Source organism: Oncorhynchus mykiss, chromosome 3 (assembly GCF_057628025.1).
Source record: "Oncorhynchus mykiss isolate SJ-2025 chromosome 3, ASM5762802v1, whole genome shotgun sequence".
In the NCBI taxonomy this organism is placed as follows: domain Eukaryota; kingdom Metazoa; phylum Chordata; class Actinopteri; order Salmoniformes; family Salmonidae; genus Oncorhynchus; species Oncorhynchus mykiss.
In genome coordinates this window covers 94961373-94980074 of record NC_143024.1, presented here as the reverse complement: position 1 = coordinate 94980074, position 18702 = coordinate 94961373, and the positions used below count along the sequence as shown (strand labels likewise).

The following is an 18702-nucleotide window of genomic DNA, read 5'->3' as shown; positions in this document are numbered from 1 at the left end:
AAACTGTTGGAGAGAGAGAGAGAGAGAGAGAGAGAGAGCGAGAGAGAGAGAGAGAGAGAGAGAGAGAGAGAGAGAGAGAGAGAGAGAGAGAGAGAGAGAGAGAGAGAGAGAGAGAGAGAGAGAGAGAGAGGACTGAAACAATGTAACTCTCGACCCAAGTTCACAGAGAGCGAGAGAGAGAGAGGAGAGGAGAGAGAGACAAAGAGAGACGAAGAGAGAGACAGAGAGAGAGACAGAGAGAGAGACAGAGAGAGAGACAGAGAGAGAGACAGAGAGAGAGAAACCAACCATCCGTGCATTAATCACTTCATTATCAGTCTAACGAGGAAATGAAAGGACGGCCAAAACTTTTTGACTTGCTGTGATAACCCAACCATCTAAAAGGAGTGGGTGAACGGCTGTTCTGATTGGATAACCCCGGGTTAGGGCTGTGAATGAAACAACCTTTTTTATTTTGGTAATGGCTGTAATTGGGTTCATATGGAGGGGTGGAGGTGCTGAGAGCTGGCTGACTGGCCGACTGGCTGGCTGACTGGTTGGGTGAATGGCAGGCCGACCGGCCGGCCGACTGGTTGGCTGACTGACTGGTTGGCTGACTGGCCGGCTGGCTGACTGGTTGGCTGACTGGCCGGCTGGCTGATTGGAAGACTGGCTGACTGACTGGCTGATTGGATGATTGACAGACTGACTGACTGACTGACTGGCTGACTGACTGGCTGACTGACTGATTGGATGACTGGCTGACTGGCTGGCTGACTGACTGGCTGACTGACTGACTGACTGACTGTCTGGCTGACTGACTGGCTGACTGACTGGCTGACTGTCTGGCTGACTGGCTGACTGACTGGCTGGCTGACTGGCTGACTGAATGGCTGACTGGCTGACTGGCTGTCCTAGTCTGTGTCTGGAAGGACACCCTATTTCCTAAGCAGTGCACTACTTTTGACCAGAGCCTGCATAGGATAAGTTCACTACATAGGGAATAGGGGGCCATTTCATACACATCCACACTCTGCCCTGTGAGAGAGCCAGCCAGGCCAAGGCAGCCAGGCCAAGGCAGCCAGGCCAAGGGGACAATGAGAGGATAGGGCACTCAATTGGCCTTGGGTTTGGAATATCATTAGCCAGGGAAAAGCATAGGCCATGAAGGGTCCTCGGAGCTGAGGTACTAGGTCTGGAATAACAAACAGAGAAGAGAGAGAAAGAGAGCAACATACCAATTAGGATCTGGCTAAAAATACTCAGTCATAGAGCCCATTGCCCTTTATGGTTGTGAGGTCTGGGGTCCGCTCACCAACCAAGATTTTACAAAATGGGACAAACACCAAATTGAGACTCTGCACGCAGAATTCTGCAAAAATATCCTCAGTGTACAACGTAGAACACCAAATAATGCATGCAGAGCAGAATTAGGCCGATACCCACAAATGATCAAAATCCAGAAAAGAGCCATTAAATTCTACAACCACCTAAAAGGAAGCGATTCCCAAACCTTCCATAACAAAGCCAACACCTACAGAGAGATGAACCTGGAGACGAGTCCCCTAAGCAAGCTGGTCCTGGGGCTCTGTTCACAAACACACCCTACAGAGCCCCAGGACAGCAGCACAATTATACCCAACCAAATCATGAGAAAACAAAAATATAATTACTTGACACATTGGAAAGAATTAACAATAAAACAGAGCAAACTAGAATGCTATTTGTCCCTACACAGAGAGTACACAGCGGCAGAATACCTGACCACTGTGACTGACCCAAAATTAAGGAAAGCTTTGACTATGTACAGACTCAGTGAGCATAGCCTTGCTATTGAGAAAGGCTGCCGTAGGCAGACATGGCTCTCAAGAGAAGACAGGCTATGTGCACACTGCCCACAAAATGAGGTGGAAACTGAGCTGCACTTCCTAACCTCCTGTCCAATGTATGACCATATTAGAGACACATATTTCCCTCAGATCACAGATCCACAAAGAATTTGAAAAACAAACCCAATTTTGAAAAACTCCCATATCTACTGGGTGAAATTCCACAGTGTGCCATCACAGCAGCAAGATTTGTGACCTGTTGCCACAAGAAAAGGTCAACCAGTGAAGAACAAACACCATTGTAAATACAACCCATATTTATGCTTATTTATATTTATTTTGACCCAAGTCATTTTTCCAACAATTGTTTATAGACAGATTATTTCACTTATAATTCACTGTATCACAATTCCAGTGGGTCAGAAGTTTACATACACTAAGTTGAATGTGCCTTTAAACAGCTTGGAAAATTCCAGAAAATGATGTCATGGCTTTAGAAGCTTCTGATTATTGCTTCTGCTTCTGCTAATTGACATCATTTGAGTCAATTGGATGTATTTCAAGGCCTACCCTCAAACTCAGTGCCTCTTTGCTTGACATCATGGGAAAATCAAAATAAATCAGCCAAGACATCAGAAATTGTTTTTAGACCTCCACAAGTCTTGTTCATCCTCGGGAGCAATTTCCAAACGCCTGAAGATACCATGTTCATCTGTATAAACAATAGTACACAAGTATAAACACCATGGGACCACGCAGCCGTCAGACCGCTCAGGAAGGAGACGCATTCTGTCTCCTAGAGATGAATGTACTTTGGTGCGAAAAGTGCAAATCAATCCCAGAACAACAGCAAAGGACCTTGTGAAGATGCTGGAGGAAACAGGTACAAAAGTATCTATATCCACAGTAAAACGAGTCCTAAATCGACATAACCTGAAAGTCCGCTCAGCAAGGAAGAAGCCACTGCTTCAAAACCGCCATAAAAAAGCCAGACTACGGTTTGCAAATGCACATGGGGACAAAGACCGTACTTTTCGGAGAAATGTCCTCTGGTCTGATGAAACAAAAATTGAACTGTTTGGCCATAATGACCATCGTTATGTTTGGAGGAAAAAGGGGGAGGCTTGCAAGCCGAAGAACACCATCCCAACCGTGAAGCACGGGGGTGGCAGCATCATGTTGTGGGGGTGCTTTGCTGCAGGAGGGACTGGTGCACTTCACAAAATAGATGGCTACATGAGGGAGGGAAAATTATGTGGATATATTGAAGCAACATCTCAAGACTCCAGTCAGGAAGTTAAAGCTTGGTCGAAAATGGGTCTTCCAAATGGACAATGACCCCAAGCATACTTCCAAAGTTGCGGCAAAACGGCTTAAGGACAACAAAGTCACGGTATTGGAGTGGCCATCAAAGCCCTGACCTCAATTCTGTAGAACATTTGTGGGCAGAACTGAAATGGCATGTGTGAGCAAGGAGGCCTACAAACCTGACTCAGTTACACCAGCTCTGTCAGGAGGAATTGGCCAAAATTCACCCAACTTATTGTGGGAAGCTTGTGGAAGGCTACCTGAAACGTTTGACCCAAGTTAAACAATTTAAAGGCAATGCTAACAAATACTAATTGAGTGAATGTAAACTTCTGACCCACTGGGAATGTGATGAAATAAATAAAAGCTGAAATAAATAATTTTCTCTACTATTTTATTCTGACATTTCACATTTCACACACCAGCCCTTAGTACCCCAGCCCTTAGTACCCCAGCCCTTAGTACCCCAGCCCTTATTACCCCAACCCTTAGTACCCCAGCCCTTATTACCCCAACCCTTAGTACCCCAGCCCTTATTACCCCAACCCTTATTACCCCAACCCTTAGTACCCCAGCCCTTATTTCCCCAACCCTTATTACCCCAAACCTTATTACCCCAGCCCTTATTACCCCAACCCTTATTACCTAGCCCTTATTACCTAGCCTTTATTACCCCAAACCTTATTACCCCAGCCCTTATTACCCCAACCCTTATTACCTAGCCCTTATTACCCCAGCCCTTATTACCCCAACCCTTATTACCCCAATCCTTATTACCCCAGCCCTTATTACCCAAACCCTTATTACCCCAACCCTTATTACCCCAGCCCTTATTACCCCAACCCTTATTACCCCAGCCCTTATTACCCCAACCCTTATTACCCCAACCCTTATTACCCCAGACCTTATTACCCCAACCCTTATTACCCCAGCCCTTATTACCCCTGCCCTTATTATCCCAGCCCCTATTACCCCATCCTTTATTACCCCAACCCTTATTACCCCAGCCCTTATTACCCCAACCCTTATTACCCCAGCCCTTATTACCCCAGCCCTTCTTACCCCAAGCCTTAATACCCCGAAGCCCTTTTTGTGTAAGGCTCAGAGCATAATAACATATCAATAGAAAGGAAGGGAGCACAGAGGTCATTTGATGAGGAAATGGCTTTGAAAAAGTTAACTTCTGCTGACATTGGGCTGGGTTTGTTTGGTTCGCTGCTGTGCTGCGGTGCTGTGTGTGTGTGTGTGTGTGTGTGTGTGTGTGTGTGTGTGTGTGTGTGTGTGTGTGTGTGTGTGAGAGAGAGATATATACAGTATATCAGTGGCTGGCTCATGTTTTAATTTAGCTAGACATCAAAACCCCCTGATACTCGCTCTCTCTCCTTCAACTCTCTCCCTCTCTATCCTCTCTACTTCAACTCTCTCTCGTTCTCTATCCTCTCTCTCTCTCTTTCAACTCTCTCCCTCTCTCTCTCTCTCCTTCAACTCTCTGTCATTCAACTCTCTCCCTCAACTCTCTCTCCCTCTCAGTCTCCTTTAATTCCCTCTCTCACAGGGATGTTTAGCAAGTCCTCTAGCTATGTCTGTGGAAGGTTGAAGGCAACACGGTGCATTTTGGGATGTCAGTATGTTTTCTGGTATCTTTCAGCACCAGACTAACTCTGACCGAGCCAGGCAGGCCTCAAACCCATGACTGCTTCAGCATTCTCACATCTGCCTGCTACTACCATGTTGAGTTGCTACCATGTTGTGTTGCTACCATGGTGTGTTGCTACCATGGTGTGTTGCTACCATGTTGAGTTGCTACCATGGTGTGTTGCTACCATGTTGAGTTGCTACCATGTTGTGTTGCTACCATGGTGTGTTGCTACCATGGTGTGTTGCTACCATGTTGTGTTGCTACCATGTTGTGTTGCTACCATGGTGTGTTGCTACCATGGTGTGTTGCTACCATGTTGAGTTGCTACCATGTTGTGTTGCTACCATGTTGTGTTGCTACCATGTTGTGTTGCTACCATGTTGCTACCATGTTGTGTTGCTACCATGTTGTGTTGCTACCATGTTGTTTTCATGTTGTGTTGCTACCATGTTGTGTTGCTACCATGTTGTGTTGCTACCATGTTATGTTGCTACCAGGTTGTGTTGCTACCATGTTGTGTTGCTACCATGTTGTGTTGTCACCATGTTGTGTTGCTACCATGTTGCTACCATGTTGTGTTGCTACCATGTTATGTTGCTACCATGTTGTGTTGCTACCATGTTGTGTTGCTACCATGTTGCTACCATGTTGTGTTGCTATCATGTTGTGTTGCTACCATGTTGCTACCATGTTGTGTTGTTACCATGTTGCTACCATGTTGCTACCATGTTGTTATCATGTTGTGTTTCTACCATGCTGTGTTGCTACCATGTTGTTGTCTTAGGTCTCTCTTTATGTTGTGTTGTGGTGTCTCTCTTCTCGTGATGTGTGTTTTGTCCTATATTTTTTATTCAATTTATTAAAATGTTTAATCCCAGGCCCCGTCCTCGTAGGAGGCCTTTTTCCTTTTGGTAGGCCGTCATTGTAAATAAGAATTAGTCCTTAACTGACTTGCCTAGTTAAATAAAGGTTAAATTAAATAAATACAATTTAGAATACACCGTGACAGAAACATCCAACCTCTCTCTAAAGAAGCTCACTGTACAGCGTAGGGATGTGCACGGGAATTCAAACATCCAACCTCTCTCTAAAGCAGCGTACAGGGTAGGGATGTGCACGGGAATTCAAACATCCAACCTCTCTCTAAAGCAGCTCATCGTACAGGGTAGGGATGTGCACGGGAATTCAAACATCCAACCTCTCTCTAAAGCAGCTCACTGTACAGGGTAGGGATGTGCACGGGAATTCAAACATCCAACCAGACGGTAGTATTTTAACACTAAAAAGTATTTGTCTAAAATAAAATAAAATAAATATTAATGTGACATTGTTACATACAAGGATATACCACGACAGGTCAAATTATTAATGGAATAATGACTGACGCCTCATAAAAAGACCGGTAGCCAATCGGTAACCTTCACGCGTAGCTTGTTGTTTAGGTTGGCCAATCAAAGAGACAAAGAGGTTCAACGTGTCGCCAAGTGGAGTGAGAGTTCACTAACGCAAGATGGAGCGAATTAAGAGTTAGCGAAATGAGAAGCTACGCAGGCTACAACAAACAACCAACAGGTGGCCTTGGGGGAGAAAGCACAGCCTCAATTAGCCTAGCTCGCTATAGCTGGCTAGCTTCTCTAAGCTACTCCAGTCAACTGTTGTATGGGATGATAAACATCACTGTGGCTGCTATAAGTTAGATAGTCTTGACGACTGTAGCCGAGTCTCCTTGTCTGCTCACGCACCAGCGACTGCAGCCGTCTCTCCCTCGTTCAGCAGAGCTCAGGTTAAAAACATATGTTTAAAATCAAAAATAAAATCGCATTTAACCGACATAAAAAAAAAAAAAACAACGTATGATGCTATTTGAATAGTGAAATAATTCAAACCCCCACCCCAAATATAGAGACGAGGAGTGGCATTTGGGACTCAGATACACTGTTGATCTTTAACACGTTGTTTACTCAGCACTGGGTGTGAACAGAGAAACAGATAACATGTCAGCTGCCATTGCAGCAGAGCACAAAGTTGTTGTTTGCTTGGGTTGCTGTGGTTGGTTGCACACAGCAAACACAATGCACAGAGGAGGGGGGGGGGGGGGGAGAGAGAGAGAGAGAGAGAGAGACCGAGAGGGAGAGAGAAGCAGAGGGAGAGAGAGAGAGGACGAGGTGAAGAGAGAGAGGGCCAGGGCTGTGTGTATAACCCTCTCTCTGGACTGTGTTGGGAGCTGCTGTGAGGGCAGATATCAGGTTACACCTCCCGTCTGTGTCCCCGTCTCCAGGGACAGGATCAGGTGGATTCCCTCGATGAGAGGGCCTCACAAGGCAGACACTCCAGATTTAATTATAAGCTTTAAAGAGGATTATTAAGCACTCGGAGCGCAGGGAGGAGGAGAGGAGAGAGGGAGGAGGAGGAAGAGGCACCCCCTTCTACTGATGCACTGCTCTGACCGTTTAGTCAAGGGGAGGGGAGGAGTGGGGAGAGGAGGAAAGAGGAGTGGGGAGAGGAGGAAAGAGGAGTGGGGAGAGGAGGAAAGAGGAGTGGGGAGAGGACGAAAGAGGAGTGGGAGAGGAGGAAAGAGGAGTGGGGAGAGGAGGAAAGAGGAGTGGGGAGAGGAGGAAAGAGGAGTGGGGAGAGGAGGAAAGAGGAGTAGGGAGAGGAGGAAAGAGGAGTGGGGAGGGGAGGAAAGAGGAGTGGGGAGGGGAGGAGTGGGGAGAGGGGAGAGGAGGAAAGAGGAGTGGGGAGAGGAGGAAAGAGGAGTGGGGAGAGGAGGAAAGAGGAGTGGGGAGGGGAGGGGAGGAGTGGGGAGAGGAGGAAAGAGGAGTGGGGAGAGGAGGAAAGAGGAGTGGGGAGAGGAGGAAAGAGGAGTAGGGAGAGGAGGAAAGAGGAGTGGGGAGGGGAGGGGAGGAGTGGGGAGAGGAGGAAAGAGGAGTGGGGAGAGGAGGAAAGAGGAGTGGGGAGGGGAGGGGAGGAGTGGGGAGAGGAGGAAAGAGGAGTGGGGAGAGGAGGAAAGAGGAGTGGGGAGAGGAGGAAAGAGGAGTGGGGAGGGGAGGGGAGGGGAGGAGTGAGGAGAGGAGGAAAGAGGAGTGGGGAGAGGAGGAAAGAGGAGTGGGGAGGGGAGGGGAGGAGTGGAGAGAGGAGGAAAGAGGAGTGGGGAGAGGAGGAAAGAGGAGTGGGGAGGGGAGGGGAGGAGTGGGGAGAGGAGGAAAGAGGAGTGGGGAGAGGAGGCAAGAGGAGTGGGGAGGGGAGGGGAGGAGTGGGGAGAGGAGGAAAGAGGAGTGGGGAGAGGAGGAAAGAGGAGTGGGAAGAGGTGGAAAGAGGAGTGGGGAGAGGAGGAAAGAGGAGTGGGGAGAGGAGGAAAGAGGAGTGGGGAGAGGAGGAAAGAGGAGTGGGGAGAGGAGGAAAGAGGAGTGGGGAGGGGAGAGGAGGAGTGGGGAGAGGAGGAAAGAGGAGTGGGGAGAGGAGGAAAGAGGAGTGGGGAGGGGAGGGAAGAGGAGTGGGGAGAGGAGGAAAGAGGAGTGGGGAGAGGAGGAAAGAGGAGTGGGGACAGGAGGAAAGAGGAGTGGGGAGAGGAGGAAAGAGGAGTGGGAAGACAGCGAGAGACAGAGACCAGAGAGAGATGTATTTACCTGGGCAAGGAAGCATACTGTCGCTCCACCTCTTCGTAGCGTGGAGCTAGACGATGATCAGGCCCAGGTCCAGCCACTCTCACCTGTCACCAAGGAGAGGAGAGAGAGAGACGGAGAGAGAGAGAGGGGAGAGAGAGAGAGAGGAGAGAGAGAGAGAGGGGAGAGCGAGAGAGACAGAGAGAGAGAGACAGAGAGAGAGAGAGGGGAGAGAGAGAAAACACTGTATATATATATAATATGACATTTGTAATGTCTTTATTGTTTTGAAACTTCTGTATGTGTGATGTTTACTGTTAATTTTTATTGTTTATTTAACTTTATATATTCACTTTATATATTATCTACCTCACTTGCTTTGGCAATGTTAACACATGTTTCCCATGCCAATAAAGCCCTTGAATTGAATTGAATTGAGAGACAGAGAGAGAGAGAGAGAGGGGAGAGAGAGAGAGACAGAGAGAGAGAGACAGAGACAGAGAGGGGAGAGAGAGACAGAGAGAGGGGAGAGAGAGAGAGAGAGACAGAGAGAGAGACAGAGAGAGAGAGAGGACACTGGGTCAGTAAGTGGATAACTTATGAATGAAGTTATACAGTCTCCACCGTAGCCTCTAGCTGTCATACAATTACTCCATGGGTTACTAGGAGGTTGTCACTCAATGCTGAGACAGCTCCTTACTCAGATGGTAACTAGCTAGCTCAGGGGTCTGTAATCAGGGAGTTGGAGAAGGGAAAGGAGAGACAGGGGCTCAGTAAACCTGGTTATTGGGGATTTAAAGTTTTAGCCCCATGAGATCGAGCGGAGGGGTGCAGGCACTCCATCCCAGATGATATTGGTAAAAACTGGAAGGAGGCGACTAAGTCGCCCTAACTCACGTCTCATACCACCCCTCCACCCCTAGCCCCGTCTCCAACCTTAGCCACTAGCCCCGTCTCCACCCCTAGCCCCATCTCCACCCCTAGCCCCGTCTCCACCCCTAGCCCCGTCTCCAACCCTAGCCCCGTCTCCACCCCTAGCCCCGTCTCCAACCTTAGCCACTAGCCCCGTCTCCACCCCTAGCCCCATCTCCACCCCTAGCCCCGTCTCCACCCCTAGCCCTGTCTCCACCCCTAGCCCCGTCTCCACCCCTAGCCCCGTCTCCATGCCTAGCCTCTAGCCCCGTCTCCAACCCTAACCCCGTCTCCAACCCTAGCCCCGTCTCCAAACCTAACCCCGTCTCCAAACCTAACCCCTAGCCCTGTCTCCACCCCTAACCCCTAGCCCCGTCTCCAAACCTAACCCCTAGCCCCATCTCCAAACCTAACCCTTAGCCCCATTACTAGCCCTAACCCCTAGCCCCATCTCCAAACCTAATCCCTAGCCCCATTATTAGCCCTAACCCCCAGCCCCATCTCCAAACCTAACCCCCAGCCCCATCTCCAAACCTAACCCCTAGCCCCATTATTAGCCCTAACCCCTAGCCCCGTCTCCAAACCTAACCCCTAGCCCCATCTCCAAACCTAACCCCCAGCCCCATCTCCAAACCTAACCCCCAGCCCCATCTCCAAACCTAACCCCCAGCCCCATCTCCAAACCTAACCCCTAGCCCCATTATTAGCCCTAATCCCTAGCCCCGTCTCCAAACCTAACCCCTAGCCCCATCTCCAAACCTAACCCCTAGCCCCATTATTAGCCCTAACCCCCAGCCCCATCTCCAAACCTAACCCCCAGCCCCGTCTCCAAACCTAACCCCTAGCCCCATTACTAGCCCTAACCCCCAGCCCCATCTGCAAACCTAACCCCTAGACCCATTATTAGCCCTAACCCCCAGCCCCATCTCCAAACCTAACCCCCAGCCCCATCTCCAAACCTAACCCCCAGCCCCATCTCCAAACCTAACCCCTAGCCCCATTATTAGCCCTAACCCCTAGCCCCATCTCCAAACCTAATCCCTAGCCCCATTACTAGCCCTAACCCCCAGCCCCATCTCCAAACCTAACCCCCAGCCCCATCTCCAAACCTAACCCCCAGCCCCATCTCCAAACCTAACCCCTAGCCCCATCTCCAAACCTAAGCCCCAGCCCCATCTCCAAACCTAACCCCTAGCCCCGTCTCCAAACCTAACCCCTAGCCCCGTCTCCAAACCTAACCCCCAGCCCCATCTCCAAACCTAACCCCCAGCCCCATCTCCAAACCTAACCCCTAGCCCCATTACTAGCCCCATTACTAGCCCTAACCCCTAGCCCCATTACTAGCCCTAACCCCGGTTTCATCTCCTGACAGAGGAAGAGGCAGATTAAGTGAGCCGTATTACATTTGCAGCTAGATGAGCAATTTAAGAGAGAAGAGCTTATCCTCTCTACCATTCAACACTGTTTCTGGTTTCTACAGATCTCAGCCTCCTTCACAGCAAAACAGTTTGTTCACACCAACCACATCATCATATTTCTCTAATGTACATCACATTCAAGCTGCCATTCAGGTTGAAATGATAAAGACTCCTTTTCACCCACTAAGAGGATAGAGTGATAGAAGTTTGAGAGAGAACGTGAAGAAGAAAGGGAGAGAGAGTGGGAGAGAGAGATGGAGAGAGTGGGAGAGAGTGAGGGAGAGAGAGAGAGAGATGGAGAGAGTGTGGGAGAGAGAGATGGAGAGAGTGAGGGAGAGAGAGCGATGGAGAGAGTGAGAGAGTGTGGGGGAGAGAGAGGAGAACTTCATGCAGAGACACACAGCTAGCGATCTGAGTTAATACATTATAAACCCTGACACATAATCCAATGCAGAAATGATTCCAGTACATTTAGCAGTCCCTGACAGATGAAGGTTGGAACCATTATGAACAACCAGCTCCTCTTTTCCGGGGGCCAGTATGAGAGGAATAGTCTCATCAGCCTCAATGAGCAGGTTTTTAAATATATGCTCCCTGCTCTGCCACCTCTCTCACACAGACTCATAATGGCAAGGCACCTGCAGGAATATAAAGTGCTGCTTTTCCTGACCGTTTAAAAAAAAAACCCTGAAATGTCTTTACTGCTCTTATATCTCTGAGACACCACATTACCTAGCCCCGGGAATGATGAGGAGACAGGTTGACAGATGGAACGGGAGATGAGGAGACAGGTTGACAGATGGAATGGGAGATGAGGAGACAGGTTGACAGATGGAATGGGACACGAGGAGACAGGTTGACAGATGGAATGGGACACGAGGAGACAGGTTGACAGATGGAATGGGACACGAGGAGACAGGTTGACAGATGGAATGGGAGATAAGGAGAAGGGTTGACAGATGGAATGGGAGATAAGGAGACAGGTTGACAGATGGAATGGGACACGAGGAGACAGGTTGACAGATGGAATGGGACACGAGGAGACAGGTTGACAGATGGAATGGGACACGAGGAGACAGGTTGACAGATGGAATGGGAGATAAGGAGACAGGTTGACAGATGGAATGGGAGATGAGGAGACAGGTTGACAGATGGAATGGGAGATAAGGAGACAGGTTGACAGATGGAATGGGAGATAAGGAGACAGGTTGACAGATGGAATGGGAGATGAGGAGAAGGGTTGACAGATGGAATGGGAGATGAGGAGACAGGTTGACAGATGGAATGGGAGATAAAGGAGACAGGTTGACAGATGGAATGGGAGATGAGGAGACAGGTTGACAGATGGAATGGGAGATAAGGAGACAGGTTGACAGATGGAATGGGAGATAAGGAGACAGGTTGACAGATGGAATGGGAGATAAGGAGACAGGTTGACAGATGGAATGGGAGATAAGGAGACAGGTTGACAGATGGAATGGGAGATGAGGAGAAGGGTTGACAGATGGAATGGGAGATGAGGAGACAGGTTGACAGATGGAATGGGAGATAAAGGAGAAGGGTTGACAGATGGAATGGGAGATAAGGAGAAGGGTTGACAGATGGAATAGGAGATGAGGAGACAGGTTGACAGATGGAATGGGAGATGAGGAGACAGGTTGACAGATGGAATGGGAGATGAGGAGACAGGTTGACAGATGGAATGGGAGTGAGGAGACAGGTTGACAGATGGAATGGGAGATGAGGAGGCAGGTTGACAGATGGAATGGGAGATAAGGAGAAGGGTTGACAGATGGAATGGGAGATGAGGAGACAGGTTGACAGATGGAATGGGAGTGAGGAGACAGGTTGACAGATGGAAAGGGAGTGAGGAGACGGGTTGACAGATGGAATGGGAGTGAGGAGACAGGTTGACAGATGGAATGGGAGATTAGGAGACAGGTTGACAGATGGAATAGGAGATGAGACAGGTTGACAGATGGAATGGGAGATGAGGAGACAGGTTGACAGATGGAATGGGAGTGAGGAGACAGGTTGACAGATGGAATGGGAGTGAGGAGACAGGTTGACAGATGGAATGGGAGATGAGGAGACAGGTTGACAGATGGAATGGGAGATGAGGAGACAGGTTGACAGATGGAATGGGAGATAAGGAGACAGGTTGACAGATGGAATGGGAGATAAGGAGACAGGTTGACAGATGGAATGGGAGATGAGGAGACAGGTTGACAGATGGAATGGGAGATGAGGAGACAGGTTGACAGATGGAATGGGAGATGAGGAGACAGGTTGACAGATGGAATGGGAGATGAGGAGACAGGTTGACAGATGGAATGGGAGATAAGGAGACAGGTTGACAGATGGAATGGGAGATGAGGAGACAGGTTGACAGATGGAATGGGAGATGAGGAGACAGGTTGACAGATGGAATGGGAGATGAGGAGACAGGTTGACAGATGGAATGGGAGATGAGGAGAAGGGTTGACAGATGGGTCCAGGCAAGATAGTGTTGGTAGAAGTGATTCTAAATGAGATGGTAAGTGAATGTCCACGGGTCTTTCTGTCTGTCTGTCTGTCATTTCTGTTCAATCTCTCTTTCTGTCAGATGGTTGTTGTAACTATAGATCAGTTTGACATAGATAGGTAGAGATGGTCCTGTTGTAACTACAGATCTCAGAAGCTCTACATCCCTCTCATCCTTCTCTCCCCTCATCCCTCTCTCCCCTCATCCCTCTCTCCTCATCTCTCCTCATCCCTCTCTCCCCTCATCCCTCTCTCCTCATCTCTCCTCATCCCTCTCTCCCCTAATCCCTATCTGCTCTCATCCCTCTCTCCCCTCATCCCTCTCTGCTCTCATCCCTCTCTGCTCTCATCCCTCTCTCCCCTCTCATCCCCACAAACTGTAATAATTAGACCAATGAGAATTATCACTGCCTGATCACTATGGTGACATGACCTTAGACCAGAGGGTGAAACCAGAAGAGATCAATCAACACGTCACATGCGTGTGTAATTTATGATAATTTATGATAATTTCACAGTACTTCTAAATACAAAGATACATAAATGGTCAGTTAGTGATTTCTGAGGTAAAAGCGTATTTGAAAGATAGTTAATTTCTGTTTTGTTGAACCTTTATTTAAGTCTCCTTAAGATAAAAATCTATTTTTCAAGAGACCTGGTCCAACCAAGACAGCAGCAGGGGAGAACGATGTTTCAGACAAATATCAGACATAACGACAGACAAACGATAAACCAATGACCTGTCGTAGACACGCTACAGTTACAGACATAGACCAGCGTCACATAGACACAAAATCTATCATATGTACCAACGCATCACGTCCTAATGACAATAACATTCCTCAGAAACATGTGAGAATCTCTATGTTAAACAAGGGGTTTTTGCAAATGTAACATCAGTAGGGTAGAGAGAGGAAAGAGGGGGAAAGAGGTATTTAGGACTGTCATAAACCAACCCCCCCAGGCCAACGTCATGACACATGTTCAGCAGATGTTATTGCAGGTGTAGCTAAATGCTTGTGTTCGTAGCTCCAACATTGCAGTAATATCTAACTAAATGCTTGTGTTTCTAGCTCCAACAGTGCAGTAATATCTAACTAAATGGTTGTGTTCCCAGCTCCAACAGTAGTATCAAACTAAATGCTTGTGTTCCCAGCTCCAACAGTAATATCTAACTAAATGCTTGTGTTTCTAGCTCCAACATTGCAGTAATATCTAACTAAATGCTTGTGTTTCTAGCTCCAACAGTGCAGTAATATCTAACTAAATGGTTGTGTTCCCAGCTCCAACAGTAGTATCTAACTAAATGGTTGTGTTCCTAGCTCCAACATTGCAGTAATATCTAACTAAATGCTTGTGTTTCTAGCTCCAACAGTGCAGTAGTATCTAACTAAATGGTTGTGTTCCCAGCTCCAACAGTAGTATCAAACTAAATGCTTGTGTTCCCAGCTCCAACAGTAATATCTAACTAAATGCTTGTGTTCCCAGCTCCAACAGTAATATCTAACTAAATGCTTGTGTTTCTAGCTCCAACAGTGCAGTAGTATCTAACTAAATGGTTGTGTTCCCAGCTCCAACAGTAGTATCAAACTAAATGCTTGTGTTCCTAGCTCCAACAGTAATATATAATGCTTGTGTTTCCAGCTCCAACAGTGCAGTAATATCTAACTAAATGCTTGTGTTCCCAGCTCCAACAGTGCAGTAATATCTAACTAAATGGTTGTGTTCCTAGCTCCAACAGTACAGTAATATCTAACTAAATGCTTGTGTTCCTAGCTCCAACAGTACAGTAATATCTAACTAAATGCTTGTGTTCCTAGCTCCAACAGTAGTATCAAACTAAATGCTTGTGTTCCCAGCTCCAACAGTAATATCTAACTAAATGCTTGTGTTCCCAGCTCCAACAGTAATATCTAACTAAATGCTTGTGTTTCCAGCTCCAACAGTGCAGTAGTATCTAACTAAATGCTTGTGTTCCTAGCTTCAACAGTGCAGCAGTATCTAACTAAATGCTTGTGTTCCTAGCTCCAACAGTAATATCTAACTAAATGCTTGTGTTCGTAGCTCCAATAGTAGTATCTAACTAAATGCTTGTGTTTCTAGCTCCAACAGTGCAGTAATATCTAACTAAATGCCTGTGTTCCTAGCTCCAACAGTAATATCTAACTAAATGCTTGTGTTCCTAGCTCCAACAGTGCAGTAATATCTAACTAAATGCTTGTGTTCCTAGCTCCAACAGTGCAGTAATATCTAACTAAATGCTTGTGTTTCTAGCTCAGACAGTGCAGTGATATCTAACTAAATGCTTGTGTTTCTAGCTCCAACAGTGCAGTAATATCTAACTAAATGCTTGTGTTCCTAGCTCCAACAGTGCAGTAATATCTAACTAAATGCTTGTGTTCCGAGCTCCAACAGTAATATCTAACTAAATGCTTGTGTTCCTAGCTCCAACAGTGCAGTAATATCTAACTAAATGCTTGTGTTCCTAGCTCCAACAGTGCAGTAATATCTAACTAAATGCTTGTGTTTCTAGCTCAGACAGTGCAGTAATATCTAACTAAATGCTTGTGTTTCTAGCTCCAACAGTGCAGTAATATCTAACTAAATGCTTGTGTTCCCAGCTCCAACAGTAGTATCTAACTAAATGCTTGTGTTCCCAGCTCCAACAGTGCAGTAATATCTAACTAAATGCTGGTGTTCCTAGCTCCAACAGTAGTATCTAACTAAATGCTTGTGTTTCTAGCTCCAACAGTAATATCTAACTAAATGCTTGTGTTCCCAGCTCCAACAGTGCAGTAATATCTAACTAAATGCTTGTGTTCCCAGCTCCAACAGTGCAGTAATATCTAACTAAATGCTTGTGTTTCTAGCTCCAACAGTAATATCTAACTAAATGCTTGTGTTCCTAGCTCCAACAGTAATATCTAACTAAATGCTTGTGTTCCCAGCTCCAACAGTGCAGTAATATCAAACTAAATGCTTATGTTCCTAGCTCCAACAGTGCAGTAATATCTAACTAAATGCTTGTGTTTCTAGCTCCAACAGTGCAGTAATATCTAACTAAATGCTTGTGTTCCTAGCTCCAACAGTGCAGTAGTATCTAACTAAATGCTTGTGTTCCTAGCTCCAACAGTACAGTAATATCTAACTAAATGCTTGTGTTCCTAGCTCCAACATTAATATCTAACTAAATGCTTGTGTTCCTAGCTCCAACAGTGCAGCAATATCTAACTAAATGCTTGTGTTCCTAGCTCCAACAGTACAGTAGTATCTAACTAAATGCTTGTGTTCCTAGCTCCAACATTAATATCTAACTAAATGCTTGTGTTCCCAGCTCCAACAGTGCAGTGGTATCTAACTGTCATGCCCTGATCTGTGTCACCTGTCCTTGTGATTGTCTCCACCCCCTCTGGGTGTCACTTATTTTCCCCAGTGTATTTATCTCTGTGTTTCCTGTCTCTCTGTACCAGTGTATTTATCTCTGTGTTTCCTGTCTCTCTGTGTCAGTTCGCCTTGTATGTTTCCAAGTCAACCAGCGTTTTTCCGGTTCTCCTGCTTTTTGCATTCTCTTTTTTCTAGTCCTCCCGGTTTTGAACCTTGCCCGTTCTGGACTCTGTACCTGCCTGCCTGACCATTGTGCCTGCCCTGACATCGAGCCGGTCTTCCACTCTGTACCTCCTGGACTCTGATCTGGTTTTGACCTTTTTGCCTGTCCACCACCATTCTCTTTCCTAACCCTTTGGATTAATAAACATTGTTAACACTAAGTAAGTTTGTTGAGTTGATCAGAGTTGGATGCCAACCAGTCTAGGTTCAGATTTAACATCCTGGGATAATAATAGTATCAACCAGTCTAGGTTCAGATTTAACATCCTGGGATAATAATAGTATCAACCAGTCTAGGTTCAGATTTAACATCCTGGGATAATAATAATATCAACCAGTCTAGGTTCAGATTTAACATCCTGGGATAATAATAGTATCAACCAGTCTAGGTTCAGATTTAACATCCTGTGTACAGTGTGTGTGTGTGTGTGTGTGTGTGTGTGCTCTCTGCTGTGGGCTCATGCATATGGATCAGTCTAGATTAGATCAGGAGCTTTACTGTGTGATGCTGGCTAGAGGCTGAGGAAACACAACGCTTTACTGTGTGATGCTGGCTAGAGGCTGAGGAAACACAACGCTTTACTGTGTGATGCTGGCTAGAGGCTGAGGAAACACAAAGCTTTACTGTGTGATGCTGGCTAGAGGCTGAGTAAACACAAAGCTTTACTGTGTGATGCTGGCTAGAGGCTGAGTAAACACAACGCTTTACTGTGTGATGCTGGCTAGAGGCTGAGTAAACACAAAGCTTTACTGTGTGATGCTGGCTAGACGCTGAGTAAACACAACGCTTTACTGTGTGATGCTGGCTAGAGGCTGAGTAAACACAACGCTTTACAGTGTGATGCTGGCTAGAGGCTGAGTAAACACAACGCTTTACTGTGTGATGCTGGCTAGAGGCTGAGTAAACACAACGCTTTACTGTGTGATGCTGGCTAGAGGCTGAGTAAACACAAAGCTTTACTGTGTGATGCTGGCTAGAGGCTGAGTAAACACAACGCTTTACTGTGTGATGCTGGCTAGAGGCTGATTAAACACAACGCTTTACTCTGTGTGTGTGTGTGTGTGTGTGTGTGTGTGTGTGTGTGTGTGTGTGTGCTCCGGTCTGGGAATTATTGTGAGGTGTGTGTTGGGTAGTGGGGGACTCCTCTCAGCGGGGACATGTGAGGTGTGTGTTGGGTAGCGGGGGACTCCTCTCAACAGGGACATGTGAGGTGTGTGTTGGGTAGCGGGGGACTCCTGTCAGCAGGGACATGTGAGGTGTGTGTGTGTGTGTTGGGTAGCGGGGGACTCCTCTCAACAGGGACATGTGAGGTGTGTGTGTGTGTTGGGTAGCGGGGGACTCCTCTCAGCAGGGACATGTGAGGTGTGTGTGTGTTGGGTAGCGGGGACATGTGAGGTGTGTGTTGGGTAGAGTCCTGTAGAACAGCCATTCAACACCATTATAAATGACTTACGGTTCAGTACACACAGGTGTGTTTGTGTGTGTTCACTCTACATTAGATACTATAGTGAAGTGAGGCATGAATTCACAATGTTTCATTATATCAAATAAACATAATTTAACATGTACAGGATATGATATCCAACCACATAATTTAGTATGTACAGGATATGATATCCAACCACATCATTTAACATGTACAGGATATGATATCCAACCACATCATTTAACATGTACAGGATATGATATCCAACCACATCATTTAACATGTACAGGATATGATATCCAACCACATCATTTAGCATGTACAGGATATGATATCCAACCACATCATTTAACATGTACAGGATATGATATCCAACCACATCATTTAACATGTACAGGATATGATATCCAACCACATAATTTAGTATGTACAGGATATGATATCCAACCACATCATTTA

General features: G+C 46.8%; 1 protein-coding gene across 10 annotated transcripts in view; it reads right to left on the bottom strand.

The window, feature by feature from the left end:
- The window catches only part of pard3bb (par-3 family cell polarity regulator beta b), a 539900-nt gene that overhangs the window by 24970 nt on the left and 496228 nt on the right, over window positions 1-18702 (bottom strand). For all 10 annotated transcript variants that reach the window (XM_090230480.1, XM_090230482.1, XM_090230481.1 and 7 more), the window contains one exon: window positions 8382-8464. In XM_090230480.1, coding sequence (XP_090086606.1) covers window positions 8382-8464 — 83 coding nt within the window. The remainder of the gene's footprint in view (window positions 1-8381; window positions 8465-18702) is intronic.